At 41.2% G+C, this 16,090-nt stretch overlaps 1 protein-coding gene across 1 annotated transcript in view; it reads right to left on the bottom strand.

Annotated features, from left to right (window-relative positions):
• Positions 1–16,090, bottom strand: part of LOC143297434 (transient receptor potential cation channel subfamily M member 1-like) — an 89,942-nt gene that overhangs the window by 34,308 nt on the left and 39,544 nt on the right. The window contains exons 17-21 of the mRNA XM_076609790.1: positions 14,207–14,435; positions 13,241–13,429; positions 5,934–6,146; positions 4,355–4,483; positions 4,114–4,167 (exon numbers count right to left, since the gene is read on the bottom strand). Coding sequence (XP_076465905.1) covers positions 4,114–4,167; positions 4,355–4,483; positions 5,934–6,146; positions 13,241–13,429; positions 14,207–14,435 — 814 coding nt within the window. The remainder of the gene's footprint in view (positions 1–4,113; positions 4,168–4,354; positions 4,484–5,933; positions 6,147–13,240; positions 13,430–14,206; positions 14,436–16,090) is intronic.

Here is a 16,090-nt window from a genome sequence, read left to right as displayed (position 1 = left end):
ATCTATGTTGCTCCAAACTTTACAACCATCACTTATCCAACATTCATCAAGGGCATAAAATCCTCTGAAGACCGAATGTGGCCGCTAAACACTGCAATAATTACAAATGACCATGCCTGCGTCCTCTAACACTGAAGATAATGTGAATGTAAAAGAACAAAAAAAAAAAATATATATATATATAGGATATTTCAGTGTCATAAAACCTTACTGTTTCTATGACACAATTAAACATAAAGTAGTGTGAGACTGCCCATCCTATATGGCGAGAGAATCAAACTGACCGTGTACAAAATCCTCTAAAGCATGTGCACATACCACAACACCCAGCGTGTTCAGCTGCAGAAAGCAAACACAAAAAATCACTACTCACACGAATGAACGGAGCAGTCGTGCATGAAAGGTGTTGCATGTCTGTCTGAGTGTGTTTGTGTGCATGCCTGAAATCTGGTTGAATTACATGGGAAATGGGTGGTGAGCACCCAATGGCAGCTGTCAATCTGCTTTACCCAGGTAGGCAGCCTTTGTACAAATGACCCCGTGTTTGTAAAGCATTTAAAGCTTGGTCTCCAAATCCATATCATCATCAAATATTCGATGCCTTGCAGGTACCTGGCGTGCCTGGCAGTGGCAGACATGGTGGTACTGCTGGTGTCGGCCCTCAAGACGTGGGTGCGTGTGGTGTGGGGCTTTGAGCTGCTCCACCTGTCCAACGTCACTTGCAAGCTCTTCATCTTCCTCACCCACCTGTCTCTCATGGCCGCTGCCTGGCTCATCGTGGCTGTCACACTCGAGCGGTTCCTGGCCGTCTGGATGCCGCTCAGGGCCACGCAGGTGTGCAGCGTGGGGAGAACGAGGGTGGTGGTGGTGGCGCTTTTGGTGTTGCTGGCCCTCCTCAACTCCCATGTGTTCTGGACGGCTCAGCTGCTGCCTGTCTCCCCCCAACGGTCTCTGAGCTCCTCCGGGGTGCAGTGTTCCAGCTACGCCTACCGAACGGTGACGTGCCGGGTGTTCCCCTGGGTGCACCTGGCACTGTACTGCTTCCTGCCTGCTGCCCTGCTGCTGGCACTCAACAGCCTCATCCTCTTCAAGCTCTTCCGGCACCGCCGTGCCGTCCCACCCTGTCAGGACAGCCGTGGCTCTCGCTCCTCCTCCAACAGAACCACCGCCAACAACCACCTCCACCTCCACTACCACCACAGCCAGGCGCCCAACCACCAGACCAAGCTGTTGCTGAAGCAGCAGTGTGGCACAGTGGTGGTGGTGGGGGGTGGGGGCTGCCCCTCGTCATCGTCCCGCCCCCCTCACCGGTTCCATCGTCGCCTGGCCCCCATGCTGCTGGGTGTGTCCCTCTGCTGGCTGCTGCTCACCACCCCCCAGACCCTCTACACCTTGGCCGCCCCAGCCCCCACCTCCCTCCACCAGGCCGCTGCCCACTTCCTGGTCAAGACTGTCTGCTTCCTCCTCATGTACATCAACCATGCCATCCACTTCTTCCTCTACTGCATGACGGGACAGCGCTTCCGCCAGGAGCTGAGGCGAGGGCTGGTGTGCAGCGACAGTCACAGCACCTATCGCCTGAAGAAAGGCTTCCTGCCCAAGGGGCCCGGCCAGGACCAGCTGCCCCTCAGCCAGCAGGGGTATGGGGTGGATGGTGAGGGGGAGGCTGCCATGGCTGAGGACCAGCCAGTTCTAGCCAACGATGTACATGGGAATTGTAAAGAGCACCCTCTGGAGGAGCTCACTCCCCAGTCAGAGGTTCAGAGAAACCTTCCTTTCCGTATGAGTGAACAGCAACAGCTCCTACGCATTCAAACGCCTAATGGAATAAAGAGAGAACTGGTGAAACCTTGACTGTTCAGCTTACAGAAAGCGACAGAAAGCTGTTAAAGTTCTAAGTGACAATGATTTTGCAAAGTTTCACTGCCAATACTACCTTGATGTCCAGTTCTGAAACATGACTTAGTATACACTAAGTCTCGTGAAACTAAAGAGGTATAGGAAATACCGAACTATGAGACTGGGTACAGGAGACTTACAAATACGAAAAAAACCTTCTAAATGCAACATGGATTGCGACTAGATTTAATGCTGGACAAGGGCAAACCTGAATAAAGAACAGACCAAATAACATCAGACATATCAACATAGTAACTCAGTACAGGAGAAGCCAGATCCTGATACTCAAATGCCAGACAGCCCTGAATAAGAATCTGAATACAAGAGTGACAGGAATATCACAGGAAACTGAATTCTGGACAGACTGGAATAAGAGACCCTAAATATAGGGCAGGCTGGAAAAAGACTTTTTATACAAGAAAGGCTGGAATGATAGACTTACTGGAGAAGACTGGATGAAGAGGCTATACACAGTACAGACCAGTATTTTGTCTTTTATTACTCGTCACCCATCTGACCACACAGGGCCATGTCAGACTACAGAAGAGACTGGACTATGAAACAGAATAACGGAGAGCATGGAGTAAAGGCCTCACACTACAGGAGAGAGGACAAGAAGTTGAGAAAAAAAGAAAAGAAAAGAAAAAAGAATGAGCAAAGCTAGAAGCTGAATAAAGAAATAAGTGGTGTAAAACTAAAAGGCTCAGAATATAGGACAGCAAAGCTAGAAGCTGAATAAAGAAATAAGTGGTGTAAAAGGCTCAGAATAAAGGAGAGCTGAGTGAGAGAGAAGTTGAATAAAGAAATGGCTGAAGTAAGGGACTTGGAATATAGGTGACAGCAGAATAAGAGATACTGTATTACCCACCACAGTTTAAATGTCAACTGTCTGCTTTCACAGCAAGGACATGTGCTAAAATGTGCCACTATTGAAAAGGAGGGAAAAAATCACAGAAGTTACCACTTATTTAAACCCCTAAAAAAGAGGAATTGGAAAGAGGAATGCTGACATTCAATGTTCACAAACCACTCAGTTTCCCCAACATTACTAAAAGCAAGGTGAAAAGCCAACTACCTGTGGACTCAACCAGGTCAGCATTCCCTAGAGTGTGTGCTGATTTTGAATAAAGTTGTATGTTGTTCACTGAAGCCATTTTATTGCCTGCTTGTGTTGTTAACCCATTTTCCACATCCCTTCTGCATGCAGTGTAAAGCTGTTTGACAAAGATCATGTCATTCACACAGTGTGTCCTGCTTATTATCAATAAATATGTGTTACCCAAAGCTCATTTGCTTGTCAATGAATATTCCGTGGAATGCAAGTTGCCTAAATGAATTAACTTCACTGAGATTTCTGAAGTTAGACTGTACACTGTGAATGGAGAGTTTTCCATTGTTTGTGATGTGATACTGTCTGCACTGAAAAAAAATCATCTTCACATTATGCTGAATCAAGGACTGAAATATCTGTGAGTGATTCTAAATTCAACAGTGTCAGTTTTAGTTTAAAGAAGCCATCAATGCATAGTATAGACTGAGCCATATACATAACACCACATCTGTTGAACATGCAGGCACACACACGTGTGAGTGTGCGCGTGCGCACGCACAAAATGATGCATGCACACACACGGACGCACACGCAACACACACGCAGTTGTTACACTCTGAATCATAATGTAATAGTATCTTACCCACATGTTTTTCTTTTTACATAATAATTGATGTGTGCATGGTGACAAGTGAAGGGTGTGTCAGTTGTTTGTTTTTTTCTCTTTGATTTTTGCTGACGGGCATTTTATTTCAAGTGAGCCTAAAGAAAATTTTCTGTTTTTGGTTGAAGCAGATAATAAAGTATTTTGAACTGAACTGAACTGAAGATACCTGACCAATGCACAGGCCCAATGTGCTGCTCAGGTCCAGTTGTTACATGGAATTACTTTCAATTCAGCATTTCTAGACTTGTTCTCACTATTTCCCTTTCAACATACACAGACAAACAGAGAAAAAATAAACATAGAATAAGCAAGCATGCACACACTCATACATACACATACAAACTCAAAATGCAATTCACTCCATTAAAAAAAAACTGAAGAGAAGGAGAAAAGGAACAATGTTCACGCAGTCATTTTGTCATCCAGGTATTATCAATCAGTAAATAACATTTGGGAAAAGCAAGACCTCTATCCTGGGGTCCACACGTTTTTTTACCCGTTCAAATAGCAGCGATGCAAGGAGGGCTTTTACTTCTTCTCCAGTTTGGAGCTGCAAAGTGAAAGTTTGTGTGCTGAATATGAATGTTTCCACCAAAGTTGGGAACATCCATATCAGTTCAAAATTTCTCACACACACAGAATCATACACTGACAAACACCCTCCCCCCCTCAGCACCCCTCCCCCCCACCACACACATTGACAAATGCACCCATGCAACCCACACACAGATACCCACCTGTCGGAGTTTCTCCACAGCCAGTGAGGCCACAAAGGACATGACATACAGCTCTGGCCATTCCAAGTCCACCGACAGTTTGTTCAGCACCATGTAGATGAAGATACACAGGAACGTCAGGTAACCAATCTGCAAAGGCACACACCAACACGGTCACGTACAGACAGATACACAGGAACGTCAGGTACCCTACCTGCAAAGGCACACACCAACACGGTCACGTACAGACAGATACACAGGAACGTCAGGTACCCTATCTGCAAAGGCACACACCAACACCGTCATGTACAGACAGATACACAGGAACGTCAGGTGCCCAATCTGTAACAGCACACACCAACACCGTCATGTACAGACAGATACACAGGAACGTCAGGTAACAGATCTGTAACAGCACACACCAACACCGTCATGTACAGACAGATACACAGGAACGTCAGGTGCCCAATCTGTAACAGCACACACCAACACCGTCATGTACAGACAGATACACAGGAACGTCAGGTAACAGATCTGTAACAGCACACACCAACACCGTCATGTACAGACAGATACACAGGAACGTCAGGTAACAGATCTGTAACAGCACACACCAACACCGTCATGTACAGACAGATACACAGGAACGTCAGGTAACAGATCTGTAACAGCACACACCAACACCGTCATGCCTGACAGACAGATACACAGGAACGTCAGGTAACAGATCTGTAACAGCACACACCAACACCGTCATGTACAGACAGATACACAGGAACGTCTGGTAACTGATCTGTAACAGCACACACCAACACCGTCATGTACAGACAGATACACAGGAACGTCTGGTGACTGATCTGTAACGGCACATACCAACACCGTCATGCACTGACAGACAGATACACAGGAACATCAGGTACCCAATCTGTAATGGCACACACAAACACCATCATGCACTGACATACACCAGTGTTGTATGACTATCCATTGTGCACTGCCACTGATCAGCTAGGCATATCTAGCCGACCTCAACATCCAGCTGATTAGCTGTACACAGCAGTTTTTCAACAAAGCATATCTAGTGGATCAAATGCATATATACAAATGATCAACTGTACATATCCATCTGGTCAACTGCAAATATTCAGCTGATCAACTGTGCAGATCCAGCTGATCATCTGTAAATACCCAGTTTCCTATCCAGTTGTGAATATCTAGCAGATCAACTGCATATATTCCGTCCAGAATTTCATACAATCTCTCTTCAATCAGCTTCTCATCTGTCAGTAAATATCTCTGATGTCATACTTTGTCACTAAGAATAAGAATAAGAATAACAAAATCCATCTATCAGTGTGCTCTTTACTTCCAAGAGTACCATTCCATACTATAAATGTATCATGCGAAGCTGAAACATAGCAACCAAAGCACTGAAAAACTTGAAAAAATTTTCTGCACAAAGATAAAGACCACAATCAGTTGGGTTTTTTTTTCTTCTATTTCCGTCTTCTTCTTCTTTTTTTTTTTCTTTCTAATAATCTTTTGATTGTTCCAAAAACAAAAAACAAAAAAAAGAAAAGAAAAAGGCCATTAAGTTTACCGTGTGGAGCCAGAACTTGGTGACGGGAGCGTTGTAGAACTCGTAGATCTTTTTACCCATCTTCAGCTGGCTCTTCTTGCGCTTGGTGGTGGCAGGGCTGGGGGAGATACTGCTGATGTCCAGGGGCAGAGTGCCGTTCTCGTTCTTACAGCTGCTGCCCACAGGGTTCATTGTCATGGCGTCCACCATCTCGTCAGTCCCGCTCATCAATTCCTGCAAACACATGTCCACATACACACACACACGCATGCACATGCACACACACACACACAAGGTAATTTTTGTGAACATTTCACTTTCCCCTGACACTGCCTGAAATAAAAATTTCATTCTCCAGTTCCATTTTCTCAGCAAAGACAGTATCTTGAACAATATTTCAAACAGTATATCCTTTATCAAAAAGAAAACACACATCTTTAACACAGAAATTATTATCAAATACAGAATCAAAACTTCGGTGTTTCAAAACCCTGTGGCGCATTTTACAATAAAAGAAAGTTCATTTCATACTGTAAACACAATCTATCTCCACAGAACAGATGCAGTTAGTCTGGCATGACACTGTGGCCTGTGATCTAAACTCATTAATGACTACTGCTCATTTGTTGAAAGAAACAGAGCATAATGTTCTGGATTTGGCAATAGCAATAAATATTTCAACTGACAAGTATAGAAATATGCACGTGTTCAAATACATATGCATACTCATGTACTTGCAAACACACACACACACACAAACACACACTGCACACCACAATTAAATATCACACTGATCTTTTCAAATTAACATGATCAAATGAGAAAAAAAAGTATTCAAACTACATATATGTATTTATATAAAATGTTTATTCATATACCTTTTTCTGAGAACATAGGCTGAGAAGCTTTACAATACATGTGCTAGATAAGCAAATATCTAACATCTTTACCACTGGCATTCCACACAAAATAAATGTGGTATCTGAGGTATGAGTTTCACTTTTCATGACACAGAGATTTTCTCTGATGAAGCTGACATTCACATCACATCATGATATATGACAGCAGAACATATCAATTTGTTATCCTGGCGCCAGTGACCTGTACAACCACAACCCTTCACCTTTAATAATGTGTCTTTGCACAGTATCCATACAGCTCACAACTATGTTAACTGCCACCATCATGTATAAAGCATTCGACTATAAACAACTTATTGTTCCTGTTTTGATTTTTACAGGTATATTCTGAAAAAAAAAAATCAAAAAAAAAATCACATTCAAAGATAACTGAACTTACGCTGATTAGAAATTTGAATTTTTGATAACTACAAAACTAAGAATCCTGGTTGTGATAACTGGCAGAAGCCAGAATGAACCATTCCAAACACTCCACCATTCAGACTCCTAACTCTTTGCTATGGACATAGATTTGATACAGTGGAACAGACATGCTGAATAAAAAGGTCTACAAAGATAATCAAATAATGACAAACTCTGAAAAATATAATCCAACTCCCAGTGATTTCCTGTTGTTTATGGAGATGTGTTTAGCCATAAGTCTTGATCTGTGTGCCTATACAAGGGGAAGGGATCGGTTAGCAAGCACATGCATGGTTTTGTCAACAGCAGATATGAGACACAATATAAAAATATCACTTTGATTCTTTTCACAGCGATCATTTTACATTTCATAAATAATCAGTCATTAGTATCAACCCCATCACCTTCATCTTCTTCACTGAATTCCATCTGGACGCTAACACAGTGACAGGACCTACACTTTCAGATCTCCAGTAATTTGTCCTGATAAGACATGTAATAAATCTGGTTATTACAAGCATAAAACAAATGTGGCAATCTTCACACTTTCATTTCTTTTCAATCAAAATGCTCCTACAGAAAGGAATTTTTCACCCAAATCCCTCACTGTAGACAAGAGGCTTCTTCTGTATGACATCCACTACAAGCACACAGATTTTTCTTCATGCCACAGGAAATCTGGAATACATTGGCTCCACAACCAGCTCTCTTATTATCATATCATTGTCCACACTGTACACAGAAGACATCAAGGTTATGTTCAGTTGTTAATGGACAACATTTCTACAGATCCTGAGGCTTCATCCTGTTCCTCTGGTCTGTCACAGCCACTTACCATCCGAACTCGTCTGCGCAATTTCTGTAATGTATGAGTGTCACTGACCATCAGTTTTGATTTTCAATGTCTTCTCACAATTCACAATGTTACTGACCATCACTTTTGATTTTCACCACCATCTAACAATACACAATCTACATTAAACGTAAAATGATACACAACAGAAAAGAAATCAATGTTTCCTAAATATTGCAAAAACAATTCAAAAGACCAAGTTTTCTTTTTTTAGATTGTGCAACAACAATTACCATGGAACCTGAGAATGGGATTTGTGCTTCAAACAGTGCATCTTGTGTTTTGCAGACATCTACATAATAACAGCAACTTGCAGAATACCCATATGCAATAGACCAAGACATCAAAATGATATTACACTATCTACCTGAAACAGGGAAAGACAATGCAAACATATAGTCATTCAGGGTTGGTGGGTTTTGTGTTAAAAATTTTTTTGTTGGTGCATTTACTTCCCTGTCTCCATCCCCTAAAAAACCAAATCGCAGACCTCAGACTTAATCTCTGAATTATGCTTAGCATATCATTCCACTTTTGAACTTGGCTGTATCAATATCTCAGATGTATGTTGTATCTGTCTACTTTAAATTAGTTATTTCAATCAATCTTTACATTGCTATACATCTAACACCATCCTGAACCAATCTTTTTGATATCAGCTCAGCTCATTTCCTTACATAAATAACTGACAGGCAACTACGGCTAGCAAAATGAATTAAGCAAATCATCTGATGATCAAATCATTTTGCTAATATTGCAATAAGATGAGTGTTTGCATGTCTCACTCTCCATCTTTTTGAACCATTTCTCTTATGATGTCTTCTTCCATGGCATGTATCAGTATGCATATGCAAATGAGTGAGTGAGAGAGAGAGAGAGAGAGAGAGAGAGAGAGAGAGAGAGCTGTATACTTATACTCATGTGTGTGAGTGTGTGTGTGTCTGTGCGTGTGTGTGTGAGCACGCGTGTGCATGTGTCTGTGTGTGTGTGTGCGTGTATCTGTGTATGAGAAAATGAGAGAGTGGACGTGTGTGAGTGAGAGCATGCATATGCGTGTGTGAGTGAATGCTTCAACATATGCTACAATATGTGTCTGGCATTAAGAGCACTCAATTTTATATCCAAATGAAATGTTCTGCACACACAGATATATCCAGAATCATTGTCTTTAAAAAAAGAAAAGGAAAAAAAACAAGATTATGGGAAATATGCAAGGCAGGCAGACATGCAACTTCACAAATTCCTTTACCCATCAGATGAAGAGAGTGATGGTAGGACAGGGAAGATGACGGGACTGATATGAGAGGAACGACAGTATTGGCAATGATGTGCAAAATGCATTTCCTGTGTAAATGTATGTATGCTTGTATGTGTGTGTGTGTGTGTGTTGTGTGTGCAATATATGTGTGTGAGCGTGTGTGCACGCACATGCATGCGTGTCATATTGTGTGTGTGTGTGCACGCACGTGCGCTTTCATGTGTGCATGCATGCGTGTGTATGTGTCATTGTGGGGTGGGGGCTGGAATGTTTATCTTAGTTGAAGGACTTTTTCACCACTGAATCCGACCCCATGATTATGAAACAAAAATGAAAAAAAAGAAGATGCATGACATGATCAAGAAAAACCAAAAACCCCAAATCTCTAAAACATAAATCCTTCCCCATTAGAAAAAGAAAATCATTTTGTTTATACAAATGCATTTTATCTGACAGTACTACAAACCTAATAAAGAAAAAACATAACCTCCTTTGCCAGAAGAGGATGACAAGGAGAGAAAAGGAGGGCCACAGAGAAAGGAGGGGAGTAAGACATTTTATGTGCTCTTGTTTCCTTTTTTTTTTTTTGTCCCTAAAAGACAGAGGAATGCAAGGGGGAAGGATAGGTTAAGATGAAGAGCATCCTATATTCTGTACTGTGCTACGCACAAAAATTTGGCCAAAAAAGAAATAGTGGCCACTGCTTGCTACAGTTTGACACAATATTTGCACAAAACCATCTCCTCATTCCTTGCATGAAAAAATGAATGAAGCCATCCCTGATTCAGCCTTAATTCCAAGCTCAAATGAAAAAAAAAAAAAAAAAAGGAATCGATGTGACTGCTTTCAGAAGATGGAGAATTCTTGGTTCTACAGCTGACATCAGACACCAAGGATACCTCAAATTTTATCAATATCTTTCTTTTCTTTTAATTTCTTAAGTGTTCAATAGTCAACAATGAAGCAAGAAGAACTGAAAGAGCCGGTGAACTTAAGAACCAAAGCCCTCATTGCTCACATGCAAGAAAAGATAAAAGAACTTAAATGTTTTTAAAGAAGTATACCTGACTTTCACATCCCACCCGTGCACAACCTTCAACCTGTTCAAGAAATCAATAAATATCATACACATTCAGAAAAATGTATAAACAGAAAATGAGAATTATTACTAAAGCAAAACAAATGTTTTAATGATGGTTTTCAGTTTTGGTTTCAAACTTTATTTATTTATTTTTTTAAATACTTTTTTCAAACTTAAAGGAAGCACTATTTATCAATAGTGCTTCCTGGTTTCAAAAAATCAGAATTAAACATCAAGGGTCTTTTCCCAAAGAGGTACAGCCTGTAGTCCATAAAATTCCCACTGACAGCAAGGAAAATATATAGATGCTGTTTGGAGCCAAAGAGGAGTCTGATGAATGCATGGCATACGACAATACTGTCTTGCTTTTATTTTTTATTATCATATTCAATTCAACTTCTCTACATACATGACTGGCGAGTTCGTGAAAAAAAGAAAATATACCATCCCATGGGAATAAACCTGGAATGATTCCCCATTTTCTTTCATTGCGTTTCAGGTTTTTGGTAAAAGTGTTTTTATACTGCTTTTGATTTTCATACAGAATCATCTAACATTTTCATCTTTTTTTTTCAGCATGATTTCTGTCACTGTGTAAAACAGTATTTGAAATTATTTCTTTGTATTCAGTCAAACAATGTCAATTATTTGAAAGTAAACTTTTTGCTGAAACATGTATGATAAAACTGTGGCATGTACTGTTGAACACGGTTATTCCAGTGGAGATGTCGGACCCTTGTAACAGTCCACACAGCCAGGGCATGTTTGCTGTCCTTGATGGTCACACTTCTCTCCCTTAGAATTCACAAGACATAAAAAATAATAAAAATGATTTTTAAATTAAAAAAATAATTCACATGGAACTACAGTTGCTGTGATTCAAGGGTTCGTATCCCCCAAACATGATCTCTCTTTATTTCTCTATTTCAATTTATTTTTCACAGAACGTTTTCTGTCATCTGCACCTGTTTTACTCCACTACAATGTTGTTATTATTCCTTTTAATACACTGTCCTGAGAAAATGCTGATGTTCAAACACCGGACAGACTAACAGATAACCAAAATATAGTTATTACACGTGACTCACTTTGGCACACATGTGAGCTGAGAAAGACCCAACAGCATTTTTTTTCTTTTTTTTTTTCAAAATCTTACAGACACCCACTGAGAGAAAAGTGCAAAAATGAAAAAAATTCTGCACATCCAGTACTGCATCCTTTTGAGCACAGAAAAAGACCCAACAGCCATGTGATGGCGATAACACCCTGAAGAGGCTTGCTGCTTTTAGCTGCACAGAAAAACTTCACATCATGAGTGGTCAGTGTACAGGGATTTCACTTTGCTGCTCACAAGGTCTGTGGTTCAAATCATGGCAAGCATAGTTTTTTGTTGTTGTATGTGTTTGTTTTTTTTAATCTCCTATATCAACATTGTGCAGTTAAGCTAATTTTTTCATTCAGTGCATGCCAATGATCCCAACACACAAAAGGGTGCAATCAATGCATGTTAGCATTAGGTGGGTTGTGGAAACACAAACACACCCAACATGCAGAAACCTTGGACATGGGGGTATGACTGTGTAAATAGCATGTCAAATCTATTGTTCAATACGTCTGAGAAAATGGCATGTAATATTTTGCATTCAAGTTGTAGTTCTTAATTTGCTGCCCAGTCAATACCAGTTGTTGGTACAGTGGCGTCAACAAGCCACTTACTGTCTGAATCAGAAATCCACCTATAATCAAAGAATTTGATTTTTAAGATTCAAGATGTCTTCCTATTCTCTCCATCTCTTTCTGAACATTTCTGGACAAAAATAATAGTGCAGAACTTCATCAGACCTTTTTTACACCTTGAAATTCAAACCTTAGTTTATTACAGATGATTACTGTAAAAAGAAATCGTCCACTTCCTTTCCAGTGGAGAAGGAATACGGAAGACAAATGGATGTAAATAGTATCAGGCAGGCACTCATTCTCTGTCTTCTCCACATGAATGGAATAATTCAGAAAAATGTTACCTAATTTCCAATAATACAGGAAGTTAAAACTCATGCAAACAAGTTAATAAAATTTTTTTTAAAAACACCTGGGTTGGTGGGTGGGAGGACAACCACAATAACACTGGAACGCACTATCACCTACAAGAAACACAAGGACTTCAACTAAGTCGGGGAGCGCATGTGGATCTATGACAATAATCACCACTGACAATGGGGGGTAGGGGAAGGACCAAAGAAATTGCTAACAGAAAACACCCCTTCATCAAATGTTGCTTAAATTTCAATGAAAACTTTCAACACACAACATCAAGGAGTGGGGTTCAGTGGCAATGTCTTTCAAAACAGGATGACAAAGTTGTGGAAGAACATGAACTTTGTATTCCCAAGGTTTGCACAGATCTCTGGGTCTGAAATTCTTTTCTTCTTCTTTTTTTAAGACCTGATTGTGTGTTAATCTCACTACCCTCTTCCAACAACAAAATTTCAAGGTCCTGCAAACTTCTCTTTTTGCAAGGACATCTTTTCAACATCAATTTCTTTCACACAGAATCTCCCATTTTAAATAACCTTCTCCCCCCCAGCCCCAAATCAAATTTGTTTTCACTGATCCTTCACAGACTAAAAACACATGTATTCCCATCACATTTACCCATCCTTTCTTCCCCCAAAATGTTTCACTTATCCTCTAAGAACACAAAACACATGTATATCCACAAACCATGCAAACCCTGTTGTGAACAGATAAAGGGAGATGAAGTGCAAAACAAGACACCCAGACACTACAGTGAAGGTTGCCTGCCGCCTGCCTTACGTTGAATTCCTCGTTCACCTGACTGTCATCAAAGGAGGACAGGGAGACACGGCGCTGGGACTCTGTCTCCCCACCCTCCTCCAGCTCCTCTAGATGCTCCTCCATGGTCTGGGGCATCAGCTGCAGCTCCTCCCGCGACTTGAACTCCAGGGCCAGCAGGTATGGGGGGAAGAACAGGCCCAGCATCACCTGCAAACACGAAACACGTCACTCACATGCCTCATGCTGCAGACCTCAAGAGGACGCAGGGTGAAAACAAAGGACTGTGTCTTGATGGGTACAACAGCCGAGTGGTAAAAGTGTTGGACTTTTAATCTGAGGGTCCCAGGTTCGAATCTCGGTAACAGTGCCTGGTGGGTAAAGGGTGGAATTTTTCCGACCTTCCAGGTGAACGTATGTGCTGACCTTCTAGTGCCTCAAACCCTTTAATGTGTACACACACACAGAAAATCAAATACGCACGTTAAAGATCCTGTAATCCATGTCAGCGTTCAGTGGGTTAAGGAAACAAGAATATTTACAGCTAATACAGCAAAGCGCAATAATGGTTACTGCTACACTGACAGCTGAACTGTTTCTGCTTGTGATGTTCATCCTTAGAATGAATCACAGTAATAAGACAGAGTGCCAGAACTGACCTAACAATATCAGTTTCTGGAAGGGACCAGAGTTGGTTGGATGGACAAAAAAGTTAGTGTGATTGTAGGCTGGTGTTACTTACCAATCTGAAATTAACAGTCACTGGTGTTACTCATCAATCTACAATTAAGTGTCATCATTATCTATTGAACGTATCAAAGTCACTGGTGTTGCTTATCAATCTAAAATCATCAGTCACCATTATTTATTCAACATATGAAAACTTATAAACAATCAATCTCAATCCACATTCACTGTAACTCTCAAAACAAGTGAAATCTTCATTCCATCACCCCCCAATCAACGTCCACCACAATAAACCCTCACCTTCAGGCTGGTGTTCTTCCTCATCCTGAGCCCCCCGATCCACAGGTCGTTGAGCAACACCTGGCAGGCGGTGTGGGCAATGAACTGTCGGTGGTTGGCGTTGAAGGCCAGCCCCAGGTTGGTCTGCTCGCTGAAGGTCTTCACCTCGTACGTCAGCAGCTGCTGCGTGTAGTCATCGTCCAGCTTGTAGCAGTGCTCCAGTAGTTCCAGGGCCAGCACCTGGAAGTCTCTGTAACGGCAAACACCTGGATCGTTAGTTACCATTTCTTTTCATCACCACAAGTGGAAAACTCTCCACAGCAATACCTGCTTTGTAAGTTACCTGACATTACTCATTCACCACCACATTATCTGACATCGTTCTTTCACCACCATACCTGGAAATTTCTACACAGCAACATCTGAATTGTTAGTTATCTGACATCGTTCTTTCATTACATTATCTGACATCATTCATTCACCACACTATCAGACATCATTCTTTCACAATATCAGACATCGTTCTTTCACCATCATACCTGGAAATCTCAACACAGCATCGACACTTGGACTATCAGTTATCCGACATCATCCTTTCACCATCACACCTGGAAATCTCTCCACAGCAGAACACCTGGTTTGTTAGTTATCTGACATCCTTCTTTCACCACCAAACCTGTAAGTCACTGCAAGGCAACAACACCTGGTTGGTTAGTTACCTGACAATTTCTTTTCACTACCACACCTGCAAATCTCTGCACAGCTATATCTGGGTGGTTAGTCACCTGACACTGTCCTTTCACCACCACACCTGGAAATCTCTGCAAGGCAACAATAACTGGAGGGTTAGTTTACCCGAAAGTTGTTTCACCCCACACTTGGACATTGTTTTTCTTTTACTGTTGTCATTTTTTGCACAGCAACAACACCAGCATAGTTAGTTACATAACAGGGTCTTTTCATCACCACACCTGGTCACTGTTTGTTTTACTGCAGTCAGCTTTTGCTTGTCAGCAATACCTGGATGATCAGTTACCTGATGATTAGTTACCTGATACAGTCCTTTCAATACCACACCTGGAAATCTCTGCACATCAACAGCACCTGGAAGTTTAGTTACCTGACACAGGCTATTCACCCCACAACTAGAAGTCACTGCATGTCAACCACACCTGGAAGGTTCGTCACATGTTCCATTCATAACCACACCTGGACAATGTTTGTCAGTGTTTGCAGATCACTCTGACATCAAAACAGAAAAACTGTTCAATAAATAGCTGTCAATTTTGATTGCTAAAAAATTGCGGGTTGAATTAAACAACTTTATTTTTTAAATGGACGCAATTAAAAACTGAAACTATACTGATTCAGTCACAGTTGTGAGGTAAAAAAACTAGCCTTTTCATTGCCTGACTTGGTAAAAAGTGTATGTTTGTATGTGTATGTGTGCATCCATGCATATATGAAAATTTGTAAGCATGCGCACTCTTGTCCATGATCTGTATGCATGTGTGAAAATGTGTCAGCATGCACACCATCTCGTCCACGCTCTGTAGATGTGTATGCATGTGAGGAAATGTGTAAGCCTGCACACTGTCTTTTCCATGCTGTGTATGTATGTATGCATGTGTGAAAATGACACTGTGTAAGCTTGTGCACCATCTCATCCATGCTCTGTATGTATGTATGTATGCATGTGTGAAAATGTGTAAGCTTGCGCACCATCTCGTCCACACCCTGTATGTGTGTATGCATGTATGGAAAAGTGTAAGCCTGTACACTGTCTTTACCATGCTGTGTATGTATGTATGCATGTAAGGAAATGCTTAAGCTTGTGTACTTTGCATGTAAGGAAATGCGAAACCTTGCATACTATCTCGTCCATGCTGTTTATGTATGCATTCA

Source organism: Babylonia areolata, chromosome 22 (genome assembly GCF_041734735.1).
Source record: "Babylonia areolata isolate BAREFJ2019XMU chromosome 22, ASM4173473v1, whole genome shotgun sequence".
Lineage (NCBI taxonomy): Eukaryota > Metazoa > Mollusca > Gastropoda > Neogastropoda > Buccinidae > Babylonia > Babylonia areolata.
The sequence above is the reverse complement of the archived record's forward strand: the minus strand, read 5'-3'. Positions and strand labels throughout refer to the sequence as shown.